Source organism: Xyrauchen texanus, chromosome 13 (assembly GCF_025860055.1).
Source record: "Xyrauchen texanus isolate HMW12.3.18 chromosome 13, RBS_HiC_50CHRs, whole genome shotgun sequence".
Taxonomy (NCBI): Eukaryota; Metazoa; Chordata; class Actinopteri; order Cypriniformes; family Catostomidae; genus Xyrauchen; species Xyrauchen texanus.
Genome location: NC_068288.1, coordinates 843,780 through 857,897, shown reverse-complemented (window position 1 = coordinate 857,897; position 14,118 = coordinate 843,780). Strand labels below are relative to the sequence as shown.

General features: G+C 38.2%; 1 protein-coding gene across 3 annotated transcripts in view; it reads left to right on the top strand.

Annotated features, from left to right (window-relative positions):
• Positions 1–2,371, top strand: part of LOC127653642 (importin subunit alpha-1-like) — an 86,998-nt gene extending 84,627 nt beyond the window's left edge. For all 3 annotated transcript variants that reach the window (XM_052140411.1, XM_052140410.1, XM_052140409.1), the window contains 4 exons: positions 822–1,055; positions 1,155–1,337; positions 1,477–1,626; positions 2,052–2,371. In XM_052140411.1, the coding sequence (XP_051996371.1) occupies positions 822–1,055; positions 1,155–1,337; positions 1,477–1,626; positions 2,052–2,138 (654 nt within the window). In that variant the 3' untranslated portion in view covers positions 2,139–2,371. The remainder of the gene's footprint in view (positions 1–821; positions 1,056–1,154; positions 1,338–1,476; positions 1,627–2,051) is intronic.
• The last annotated feature ends 11,747 nt before the right edge of the window (positions 2,372–14,118 follow it).

Genomic DNA, 14,118 nt, shown 5'->3' with positions numbered 1-14,118 from the left:
CACTTTCTCTTTGTCGGGGTCTTCTTTGTGGATGTAACCATCTCCGAAGTTTGCACTGTGCGTCTGTTTGCCTCTAAATGTCCAATAATTCGCATGACGCCAGTCCGATACATTCTTCCTCGTCTTCATCTTCGCTCAGTTGTAGATTAGGGATATTATTCAGTCTTATCATGCCACTTTCATCGTCGCTCAGATCGTCTTCAGAATCAGTGAACGCTTGTTCATAAGCATCCGGCTTGTCGAAGAAGTACTTCAAAACATTTTCGTTGTAACGGCCACGGTTCAGCTTCGTCTGCGACATTCTTTGCGGCGTCCATCTTCATTGAATTTTGATATCAGATAGAGCCGGCTAGAGCGCTGCATAATAAGTAGCCACGCTGTTAGGGGCGGGGCAAAAGCGCGCGGCTATTCAGTACGGAAATACACACAGACAATGACACGCCCCTACTGCATGCTAGAATCTCCGAAAAACAAGCCGATTTCAACCTCAAAATGTACGCTTTTAAATATACCAATACTGTTATCTCAAACATGGAGAGGCTTCTTCATGATCTCAACTAACAGATTCTGCAAAAAGCGGAAATCACCAATTTTGGAAAAAAACACTTGTTTCTCATTTTGCTCACAAGTTGTGCTGCCGACTTGTGTCACTGGTTTCCGTGACGGGTCACATATATATATATATATATATATATATATATATATATATATATATATTATTAATGTGTTAATTAAGAGTTAATATACTGTATTTTGTTAATGAATGTTTAAAAGAGAGTTCACAGGCTGGTTTTCTTATCTCTAAACTCTTGTTTGTTCAGACCCCATCCTTGAGAGCAGTGGGTAATATAGTGACTGGTACAGATGAGCAGACCCAGAGTGTACTAAACGCAGGGGCTTTAGCTGCTTTCCCTGTGTTACTTCGTCATCAAAAGAACAATATTCAGAAAGAGGCTGTGTGGACACTGTCTAACATCTCAGCAGGGAAGGACTCACAAATTCAGGAGGTCATCAACGCTGGCCTGGTGCCTCTGCTTGTGGAAGTTCTCAAGCTGGTTAGAAGCCTTATACTGTGCTTTGTTGTCTTTTCTATTCTTTGATGCCGTAATTGTAATTGTTCTTTTTGCATTTTGCTTTCTGTTCTTCTATATCAGGGAGACTTTAAGACACAGAAGGAGGCAGTATGGGCCATCACAAACTACACCAGTGGTGGGACAGTGGAACAGATTGTGTATCTCATTCAGTGCAATGTCCTTGTGCCTTTACTTAACTTGCTGTCAGTCAAAGATGGCAAGATGATATTGGTTGTCCTGGATGGCATTTCCAATATTTTCATGGTACGCTCTCTCTGTGTACTCCAAGTCGAATGAAAGGTTTTTACAGCAGATAGCTGCACACAGAGCACTCAATTTTTTTTTTTTTAATTTTCAATAATACACCAATTGAAACTTAACTTGTCATTATGCTGATTTGTAGGCTGCAGATAAGATGGGAGAGACAGAGAAATTGTGTTTAAAGATAGAGGAGTCTGGTGGACTGGACAAGATTGAAGCTCTGCAGACACATGAAAATGAGATGGTGTACAAAGCTGCTCTCAACCTGATTGAAAAATACTTTGGGGGAGAGGTAAGTGTTTAGAAAAGCCATTGTAAGGCCTGTTTTGCATATTGTGCATCTGAGCCCAGAATATTATCTTTTGATAATGGCCACAAATAAAATGGTTATCAATTTAGGCCATTGAAAACTATTACAAATGTGATTGTCATGAATGATCGTCATCTGGAGGGAGACCACATTTTAAATCAAATGGTAAATAATTTACAGGTTATTCAGCTGAAACCACACTTGCAGTGCTGCTACACAGCATATATGACAAAAAAGGTCTAAATTGGAATCCTGACATCTGTTTTATATTTCCAGAGCTTTTTGTAGCTCTTGTCATGTTTGATAAGATTAATTTGTGAAAGTTCCGCCAAAAATTATAACAATATAAAAGAATCATAAAAATAATCTTTGTATATTTTAAGTGTACTCCTGCTATTATTTTTCAGGAGGAAGATGAATCAGTTGCTCCAGGAAACACTTCAGAGAGTTACTCCTTTAAGTTAGCTAATAACGGAAGCACTTTCAACTTTTAAAACACTTCTTTTCATTTACTCCTTTTATTTGATTTTTTTTTATTTTTTTTATTTGCAAGCATTTTCTTAAAGCCGATCTGTACATGAAGACTATGCCTTTTTAAGTTTAATGTAAATAAATATTTTAATAGCGTTTCCCTTGATGTCTTGTTGTGTATCATTTGGTTACTGATGTTAGGGATGGAATTGGTCTGCATAGATTGTATCAAACTGTCTTAAATGAAATCTGTTTATGTGCCAATGACAAAAATGTTTATTATTTATAATACATTTAATAAATAAATGATTTATTGGTTGAACAGGCTTAGCTTAGTTTGCCTAAAGATTATGATGAAATGCAGTGACATTTTTGTTCTGCCAATGTGTTAGTTTGGTGATATTTCCAGAAACCAGAAGGGCTTTGATATTTCTCATGTTCGCGCACATCTCTGAAATTGACCTGGGAGAACTCGGTGGGTCAAAGAGCGTTGATGATCGATTAAAAGGAACCTTGGGTGTGGTTTGGATGTGTAATATTTCATTTACAATCGCACGTGCCAGCTGTTACCTAGGTTACTGCCCTTAAAATTTATAAATTTGAAGCCCATCTCAGAGATTGTGCCGAAGTAAACTTCTTTTTTTATACACGATTTGCAGCACAAACTCTACAAAGACAGCATGGCCACGACAAATGAGTAGAGAGATTGGAGTTTTTAAAAGTGGAAGGGGCCATGACAAGTTTAAAGGTGCTGTAAGTGATTTTTTTTTCATGGAAAGATATGTAAGAAACTTTTCTACTCCCTTAAAGATATCAATGAAATACCAGTCTTTGAGATATCTCACAGGTCTCTGTGACAGCTGTTGACTTTATCAGCAAACAAAAATGTGTCCAAGTGCCATTGACATTGACACTTTTCACCTGTCAATAATTTTTCTGGTTCTCATAGTGTTGTATTTGAAGAGGATCGTTGAGGCTATGATTCATAATGTTTGTCATTTGAGGGCACTATTGTGCCACTGTTGAATTTGACAGCCACAGGAAAAAACAATGCTGCTCTGTTTTGGCCTTAAAATGATCTTTGGAGGGCGGGGTTTTGGAAAGAGGGCGTGGCTAATTTAACAGCTCAGTCACGTGAAAGCTTCAGAATGCTAAAATCATAAGCAGCATTCTCCATTGACGCGAAAGAGGCGACAGTGTCTGAAGCCGTGAGAGATACGGTGTGATTATTCTCCACTTCATGTTCAGTGCTGCCTAATTGCACAAGGGTGGAAGCGCTGTCGGGCAGGCGAAAACATTTAGTGGACAGGATGTGGGAAGAAGAGTGTGGGTGATTGCGGGACCTGAGCCGGCGGTACAGCCTCACAATCCATTTGCTCCATATACTCGAATGACTGCATCGTCATTCACCAGGTCCTCGAGGAACGGGGGAGGCAATGGAGCGAGAGTGATCGGGTCGGGTGATATCGATTGCAAGGAAGGGAAGATATTTTATTGCATTGCACGATGATTTGACGATACGCTCATTCTAGTTTTCAGCAGTACCAGAATCTATCTGTTACCATGACAACGACTCGTGCACTTTGCACTCTTTTTCATCATCCAATTTAAATTAGAAATGCCAAAATGAAAATGCATGTTCCCAACAAGCTGAAAGAAACCGATCTATTTCTTTGCACAACATGTGAAAATGGAACTGAAATGTTTCGCTGTCATTGCAAATGTTCACTTTCCCTTGGCCACAGTGTTAAATAAGAGATTACAGGTCATATTCATACAGCTGTGTTTTAAACAAAAAAAATGGTACAAGCACTTCAATGTGGAATTGTATTTAACTTTTAAGTTCCAGTGTTGCTAATTTAGTGTAATAATGTGTTGCTGACAAGAAATTTCAATTACTGACAAGTCACTGACATCATTATTACACTTGCAGTATGACCATTTGTATAGGATAGGCTGTATGGAATTAGCACATTTTAAAAATATCTAACATGTTGTTAAAATCGTATAAAACAACATATAGTTAAATAACATTTCACATACTAAAAGATTTTATTTTGAATTTAGTTATATATTTTAATACTATATATATATATATATGTATATGTATGTATGTATGTATAAGAAACATCCCTTTTTCAGGACAGTGTTTGTGGTGTATTTTAGTATACATTAATCAGGTATAATCAAGGCCATTTTATTCTACAATTATTTCTGATGGTCAAGCAGGTCTTTTATTCTCTCTCTCTGTGTGTGTGTGTGTGTGAGCGTGTATTTATCACTTTGTGGGGACCAAATGTCCCCATAAGGATAGTAAAACCCAAAATTTTTGACCTTGTGGGGACATTTTGTCGGTCCCCATGAGGAAAACAGCTTATAAATCATACTAAATTATGTTTTTTGAAAATGTAAAAATGCAGAAAGTTTTCTGTGAGGGTTAGGTTTAGGGGTAGGGTTAGGTTTAGGGGATAGAATATAAAGTTTGTACAGTATAAAAACCATTATGTCTATGGAAAGTCCCCATAAAACATGGAAACACAACATGTGTGTGTGTGTGTTTAGAGGTCTGTGCAGGAACAGGAATAGCCTCACATATGTTCTCTCATGACTGCTGAGAGAATAAATGGTGAGGCTCTTCCACAGGTGTCTCCTGTCCATTTCTTAAAATAATTACACTGGAGTCGAAGAATAGGATGATGGATTATGGGGACACGCTTGAAGTGTATTAGCCCCACCTTGTTAGAGGACATGCATTTAAGTGAACCAAAACCCAGAGATGCTTTAGTTGTTCTGCAGGCAACTCGGCAAGTCTATTGTTCTGAAATCAAAATCCCTAAGACTTCGAGTGATTTTTCACAAATTGGGTAGAAACCACTACAAATGGCACCCGAACAGGGATGGAACAGGGCAGAAAAGTTACTACAACAGGTTTTCTGGACGAGCAACCCATCTAAAAGGTAAGCTTATTTAATTTTGTGTTGCTTGCCAGTTTACCTGTGGTGGTAAGAACACTCTAAAAGCTCTTCCAAATTTAAATAATAAAAAAAATTGATATACAAAAGGGTTTTTTGCATGCAATGATCTGTTTTTGGCTGTTGAGAGGGCTTTGATGGAAATCAATGGATAAAAACAGATTAAGTATAAGGGAGGCCAAGGCAAATTCATCATAGGTTACGGAATTAAAAATATTCCTCATAGGTTGAGGAATGATATTACTCATTGGTTGAGAAATTAAAATATTACTCATTGGTTGAGAAATTAAAAATATTACTCATTGGTTGAGGAATTAAAAATATTCCTCATAGGTTGAGGAACTAAAAATATTCTTCATTGGTTGAGGAATTTAAATATTACTCATTGGTTGAGGAATTAAATAGTACAGAGATTATTGACCAGGAAGGGAAACATTTTTGTTGGAAAAGGTATGTGTATAAATCCTGCAGGTCACCTAAGAGGGGTGAATAGTTGTCTTTCACTGTGTTGAGGAAGTGTATCAGTGATGTAAGGAATAATTGACGATGGGCCGTTGAATTATTAGAAAAATAATGCACACCCGGGGTGGTAATGCGGTCACGACGCGAAGCGGAGTTATTCCGCTTATACTACAGTTACCACACCTCGAAACATTGTTCAGATGATGTGATTCTAGACGTTTGTCAAGTTTTTGTCATTAAAACGCTCTTGTATGTAGGACTAATTTCTTACGCATCTAATCCCATGCCTCCGTTGCTAATTCCAAAACGTCATTTTAGAGTTAGTAACGGAGGTTTGAGCCACTGACAGCAGACTAATGCAGTTATTAGTGTAGTTATTAGAGAGACAGAGGTTGCAATAATGAGACAGAAAATCATGTGCGTCATATTATTTAATTTATTTATTAATTCATACGTTATAATTCATTCGTTAATTCGAACGAATTTATTTATTAAAATTAAACTGCACGTTAAACACACTGACAGCCCAAGCTGTTGTTTTTGGTGTTTTCTTCATGTTTTTCAGCCCTCGAGTCGGTCTAGCTGTTCTTCAGCTGATTGTTTTATGTCTTTTGTTGTTGCCGGCTGCCTTTGATGTCCTCTTCCGTTTATTTGTTTTTTCATCTGAGCTATCCAATACTGCGGTCGCCCAGTTGTTAAAATGTTTATGTTCACCATAAATATTAAAATTTACTTCGGAAAATCAAAATAGTCTGTCATTTTTTTTCCTCTTGAAGTTGAAGTGGATTTGTCGCTGTCACTTCTTGTTGTGAATTGTATCCTATTTTCCGTTATTACAGTTGACTACGCGAAGTGATATGGAACTGTAATGCGGTCAAGACCTGCCTGGAACTACTTTAGCCGTGCGTTTCCCTGAAAATAATTGCACACCTTAGAACGTTCTCAACCAATCAGAATCAAGCATTCAACAGCCCTGTAGTATAAGGTAAAATAGTTGTGTTTTAGAATTTTAGTGTATCTTTTGAGAGCTCTGTGTTTATAAAGGCCTTGTGTTTGTAAAAAAAGTGTGGTCATTTCTGTGGTTGTGAGAGTATCTGTAGCTGTGTTTGAGTGTGTGTGTGTGTGTGTGTGTGTGTGTGTGTGTGTGTGTGTGTGTGTAGAGCGAGTGTGTATGGAAGTGTATGACTGAGTACAGATATAAGCCCAGTAGAGGGATTGGAATGTATGATGAGTCTGTATGTAGTCTTTATGTATATGAGCCCTATAAAAAAGGGGACAAGTTGGAATATAAGCCATTAAAATTAAAAGGAATATGATCAATGGAGTAAATGTTGTCTAATAAAGAAAGTTTGTCTTTTATATGTTGAGGTGATGTTGGAAATGAAAGCCTGTCTCGTGAAACTTTGGAATTTCCTTTGTTAACACAGAGAAAACGAAAAATTTTCCAAAATATTGGCTTCGTAGATTGTTTGGCCATTCTTCAAATTGTAGAATTTGTGATGCAGATAGAGAGACTCAGCCCATGCTGCATAACTGGTGAGGTGTATATATGCAATTTACAGCAGAGAAAATATATTTGGGCTATTTTCAACCTTCCATCAATATATGAGGCAAAAGAGATCTGATAATTACAGGCAGAGAGGGCACTTAATAAATATTCTGGTTGTAAAGTGGAGATAAAACCAATGATAAATATATATATAGAAGGATAAATATAATAGAGTATAAACTAACAATATGAAAAATAATAAAAACAGAGAGACAACAAAGCTGTAAAACAAAATTAGCAAAAAAAATATCAAAACGTTAACTCTTAACTGCCTGGAAAAAATTGAGTCTTGGCTGTTCTTAGTCTAGCAGCTGTTGATTGGACTGTGCTAGATCATAACTCCTAAACTAGACTTTAGCATAGAAATGTATTTGACTTCATATAGAGAATATATACATTCAAGAGGTATAACTGTGCTTGGAGATAAAGTTTATATTAAAGTGACGAGTAAGAATATTTAAATTATAAAGAACTGTAAAGTGACTTAATTCCATTTGAGAAATCACATTATCTGGACAAATAATACAGCTAAGTCAACTAGGTAATTGGAACAAAGGTTGTATTTAAGATAAGTGTTGTTATATTACATAAGGTAAAACTCCAGTGGAAATACTAAAATCTAGAAGTCCACCGTGTAAAATCTCAAAGAAATGAGAAAGCAAAAAAAAAAAAATAATAAAGTGACTTGAATTATCTTTTTGTATTAAAAAGTAAAGGTGAAAGAAATTGGAAAAATTGTTTCAAGATAGTGTCGTTGAAGATTAGTGTAGAAGGAAATACATTTAAAAAATACGAGATTTGAGTTCCGGTCCCGCCACCAAGAGGATGACAGCCTAATTTTCGAGCTCTTCAACGGTTTTGTTAAATAACCCCAAAAAACTTAGATCTGTGAACCCCAGTGAATGTTTTATGAAATAATGGAGAAAGGGGTTAATACCAGAAGTAGGACAACGATGAATGTGATAGAAAATGACTCTGATGTGAGGCAAGATAGCCGAAGTATCTCTCTGAGTTCATCTCCTCATGGTGAAGATAGCTCCGAAGTTAGCTTGTGATGTATTCTCAACGAACTAAGAGAGTTCAGAAGGAACAATACGATACAGCTCTCCGACATTAAGCAAGAATTGAAGAGAACAAATGACAGATTAGATGAGGCAGAGGTGAGAATTGAAGAAACGGAGACCATACTTCAAGCAGCATCAACGCTAATCAAGCGGCTAACACAACATCAGGCTAATCTGGAAGCCAGGCTGATAGATCAGGAGGACCATGCGCGCAGAGACAATTTAAGAATTTATGGAATACCCAAAGATAAAGAAGACACCGATATGGTTTGATTTCTGGACAATTTGTTGAAAAGCGCACTGGACTTGCTTGGAGAGCTTGGAATTGAAAGAGCACACCGGGCATTAGCACCGAAGCCCAATACTCCGCAGGTAAAGCCACGTTCTATAGTTATCAAATTCGGGAGCTACCGGTCGAAAGAGGAGGTGCTCAGGAGAGCCTGGCAGAAAAAATAAGTGTTTTGCCATGATGTCCGCTTCTACGTTGACCATGACGCCCCTCGAGAAGTGTTTAAGAAACGCTGAGAATATGCAGAAGCCAAGAAAGCGTTAAAAGAAAAACAAATAAAGTTCCAGACACCTTATCCGTCAAGGATAAGCGTCTTCTACGATGACGGCTCACGATTATACCAGGATGCTACAGAGGCTACGAGAGACATGGCTTCGCGAGGATTTTTAGTCACTGTGGTGAAGTGCTCCACTACTGCGGATCAGGAGGAGATCGGGCTCCTATCTACTTGGCAGGTAGCGGGAAGACGGCGCGACCGAGGTGGAGATAAGGAATCTGACACAGTGGACGCTACACACAATCCAGGAAACCCCCCCACTCTCAATATAAAGAAAAACTGCAGAAATTCAGAAAATGATCCCCCACGATAGGAGTCCGATGTTTTTAACACCCCAATCGGAAATGCAGATATGTTTTATTTGATTCCCACTGCTACGCGCTATCTTGGCTATTTGGCCAGAGGATTGCCAAGTAACTTTATACAGTTATGTAAATCCTACAGTACTATTATCTATTTAATCGAGTTGGGACTTGTTAATTGGCGAGTTTTCCTTGCTTTATTTTATTTTTATTTATTTATTTATTTTATTTTCTAAACTATCTACAGCTTTATTTAGACTAGCATGCGATATCGTAGCTCCCCACTTCCATTACAATGTGGGATTTCCCCTTACGGGAGCTTTGAACTTACAAAGCCCCACAAGGCTCTTTTGAAACGAGCCTCAACACCGGAAACGACTGTTTTTATTTGTTACAGCTTGGTTCCCGTTCAATGTTTGTTATATGGGAGAGGTATTCTTAGTGTACACATTTAATATTGGTAGAGACACCGGGAGAAATTAAAATTGTGTTAACCAATGTAGACGACCATGAATAAGCAAGCTCTAAAGATTATTTCATTCAATGTGAATGGGATTTTGAACCCAGCTAAGAGAAGTCAAATACTGTTAAAAATGAAAAGGGAAAATGCACAGATTGTGTTTCTACAAGAGACACATCTCACTGCATCAGAGCATGAAAAACTAAGGAGAATGGGATTTTCAAGGGCATATTACTCATCTTATAATTCAGGCCATAGAAGAGGTGTAGCAATCTTAATATCACAAAAAGTATCATACGAACATCTTTCAGAGGTCTCAGACAAGGAAGGAAGATATATAATAGTCACAGGGAAAATAGATGACACTGCTATAACAATATTTAACATTTATGTCCCCCCTGGAAGTGATTTAGTTTTTTACAGGAAAATATTTCATTTAATGATAGGAGCCACAGGAATTGTTATATATGGTGGAGACTGCAACATTCGTCTCAACCCAAAATTTGATTCATCAAAAAATTCAACCACCACATCATTACATAGAAAAATTAACGTTCTAATGACAGAACTGGGCATATTAGATCTTTGGAGAGATCTCTACCCATCAGGCCGTGATTACACGTTTTATTCATGCCCTCACGATGTATATTCAAGGATAGACTATTTTTTTGTACTAAAGAGAGACCGCCATAGAATACATAGCTGCGACATTGGATCAATTGACTTGTCTGATCATGCACCTCTCTCTTGTACTTTACATATTAATGATAACCCAGGAAGAACACTGTGGAGGGTAAATACAAGCATCCTAGATAACCTACAATTTCAAACTCAAATAAGGGAAGACATAAAAATGTTTCTTTAAGAAAATGATAATGGGGAAGTTAACTCAGCTACAGTATGGGATGCCTTAAAAGCAGTCATTAGGGGGAGAGTTATATCCTTTTGCGCCTATGAAAAGAAAGAAAAGCAATTAAGACTAATGAGTCTCAAAAGTGAACTAAAAGACCTTGAGACACAACATAAAAGGGAACAAAAACTAAATCTGATGACAAAAATAAAGAAAATTAGAAACAAAATAAATATACTGTATTCACTGGAAATTGAAAAAAAAGATGATATTTACAAAACAAAAATACTATGAATCAGGCTCAAAATCAAAAAACATTTTAGCAAGGAAGCTACAAAAACAACAAGCGGATAATACAATATATAAAATAAGGGACCCAGATTCTAAAACTATACAATATAAACAAGATGAAATACAAAACTCTTAAAAAGTACTACAAATTACTGTACACACAACCACGCTTGGAGGATGAGCATCTAATCGGAAAGCTCCTTGATTCTCTCAACCTATCAGTTATATCAGGGGAACAAAATCAAACATTAACAGCTCCAATAACTGAGATCGAGTTAAACAGCGCCATCTCCAGGCTCAAGGCAAATAAGTCTCCTGGCCCTGATGGCTTCCCATCAGAGTGGTACAAGACTTTTCGACCCGAATTGATACCAAGCCTCCTTTGGGCTTGCAATACATTGTTAATGGAGGCAAAAATGCCTCCGTCATGGAGCGAGGCAGTGATATCAGTTATCCCAAAAGAGGGAAAAGACAAATTAGAATGTAGTTCATATAGATTATTTCGGTTTTGAACGTCGATTACAAATTATACACAGCCATCCTTGCCAAGAGATTAGAAAGGATTCTCCCCCAACTTATACATAATGATTAGACAGGGTTTATTTCTCAAAGACAAGCTCACGATAATATTAGATGGTCATTGCACATATTAAATCACAGCCAACAGGACATACTTGAAGCCCTCGTAATTAGTTTGGATGCAGAGAAGGCTTTTGACTCCGTGAGTTGGCCTTTCTTATATAAAGTTCTTGAAAGATTTGGCATGCACGAAAATTTTGCTAGGGGTATCAGTACACTATATAATAAACCATCAGCCCGGATTAAAATAAATGGGTATCTCTCGGACTCCAGTGTCCTAGAACGTGGATCAAGACAGGGGTGTCCGATCTCACCAATACTCTTTGCGCTTTATATAGAACCTCTCGCACAGTGGATAAGGCAGTCTGAAAGCATCAAAGGCATTTGCATAAATGGAGAAGACCACAAATTGACATTGTACACTGATGATGTATTGATTTATTTGAGTAAACCCGATAGCTCATTTCCTGAATTAATGAACCTCCTAGAAATATTCGGTAGATATGCAGGATACAAACTAAACATACAAAAAACGCTAATTTTGATACTTAATTATACTCCATCAAAACACATCTGAGAGAAATTCCACCTTAATTGGGACCAGAATTCACTGAAATATTTAGGAATACATCTACCAAAAGAAATTCCAACATTGGCGGAGATAAATTTTGACCCTCTCTTAACAAAAATAAAAAGTGACATACATAGAAGGTGTTGTAGAAATTTTGATACTCATTGATCAGTGATAGTCATTGCAAGGGAATGCCCCTGTGTCTGAGGAATGCAGAGGGGGAGGATCTGCTTCTGTTAGAGACCTTGGATAAAAGAGGTATAAAATACAAGTCAGCCCTCCCCTTCAGCGTCTCACTCATGGCACAGATTAACTCCTGTGTAATGACTGGGTTCTTCTTGCAAGAATAAATTATTTTAAAAGACTGTTTGATTCAGAGTGTTTCTTTACACAGTGATAATGGTTGGTTAATAATTTTTTGCCACAACTATTTGGTGTCCGAATAATGGGATTCCTTGGAAGTGCCTTCTGGACCTGAGTGCAGACGGTGTTTGGCCACCTGGACTGAGAAGTTCCAGCTCTACCTCGTAAGCTTAAGAGAGAGGGGCCGACCGCATCAGGGCCAGGAGAAACTCCACTGGAATCAAATGAAAACGAACCCGTGGCAACCCAATTATCTCTGGTAAGGGACGACTAAATTATTTGCTTTTGGTATAAAAGTGAGTGAACCATAGTGGCTGAAACTGTTTTCTGTGGTGCGAGTACAAGAGGTTCTCGAGCAGAAACTGAGACCTACGAACAGGTCAAGAGGTTTTCTAAACAGAGACTGAGTTCTCGCAAAAATTGTTTAATTAGGTTAGCTGTAATTCTGTGCGCTGGAACGTATTCCAGAGAAAGATTTTGAGCAAACCGTAATTAACAAAGCACTAGGGAGTTCACCCTTAGCTGATCTTGGGTTAAGAAATCAGATCTGTTGGAGACGTCCGACAGATTATTAGACGTGCGTCGAACGGTAAATCCACAGAGGAACAGAAACAGCCAGTATGGGGAAATCTCAAAGCAAGCTTGCCAAATTTGATACACCGGTTTTCTGTCAAATGAGAAAAAACTATGGGACGAAATGTATGCAGGACATAGAGAAACTGATCAAATACCATGATTTCCCCAGAGAGGGGACACTGAGCACGACTAGACTGAGAGTGGTGCGAGAATCAGTGGAACAGGGCAGCGGGGTGCAAAGAGGTTATTGTTGCTGCGTTCAATATGTGTGTAAAGAATGTGAACAGACAGTGGGCTGTTGGCTTAAGGAAGCAGATAGAAGAGAACAAGAGCAAATGCAGAAAGAATTAGCATGTAGGATTGAAAAGTGTAGGAAAAAAAACTAAAATAAAATGTGTGAAAGATCTGTTTGTGTGTCAGCACCACCAGAACCGACTCATGAAAAGTATGTTTGTGTTTCCCCACATGCAACGACGATTGTGCTGGCGCTGCCGGCGTATAATCATAACTATCCCGTGGCTGAGCTGAAAGCCCTTAAACTGAACCCCGACCTCGACTGCTCTCCGCCCAGAAGACAAGCACCACAAGCAGCTTCTCCCGACAGAGGAGGAGACCTGAATTAACTTTTTTGGGGTGGTTTAACGGGGCAGAAAATGAGACTGTGAAATTTGATAAGATTTTCTGGACAGAAAATGTGTGTGCGCTCTCAGCTTGCCTGACAGAAAAACAAATGCAGTTCTATTTGATAGCAGGGAACACTGAGCCACACTTAATCAGCAATCAAGGCCAAAGAGCAGCTGTGAGCAGATCTGGGCACTTTTGTGAGAGAATGCATGAAAGCAACAAATTGGGCTGAAATAAGTGCAGTAGTGAAACACAGGAAAAGTGCAGGAGGATTTATGTCAAAATGTGATTTTGAGATTGAAGTGCAGTATGTGGATGATTTGTTGATCTGTGCATGTGATGAAGCTACATGTGTGGCTGACTCTGTGTCCCTTTTGAAGCACCTAGAGGGGTAGGGACACAAAGTCAGTCTTTCAAAATTGCAGTTTGTGAAACGGGAAATAAAGTTTTTGGGACATGTTATCAGACCAAACAGTAAATCCATCTGTGACAAACGTGTACAGGCCATAAAAGATGTGCCAAAACCAATTACGAAAAAACAATTATTGTCATTTTTAGGAATGTGTGCTTATTGTCGTACATTTATTCCTAATTATGCCATTCTTGAACAGCCTTTGTGAGCCCTGATGACAGGGAAATGGCTGCGGTCATGTGACAAGCTTGTTTGGACGAGCGAAGCCGAAGAGGCGTTTGTTAACATGAAAGTGCAAATGGCTCTGGCTCCCACTTTGGGTCTGCCAGATGTAAACAAACCGTTTGATCAGATGGTTGATG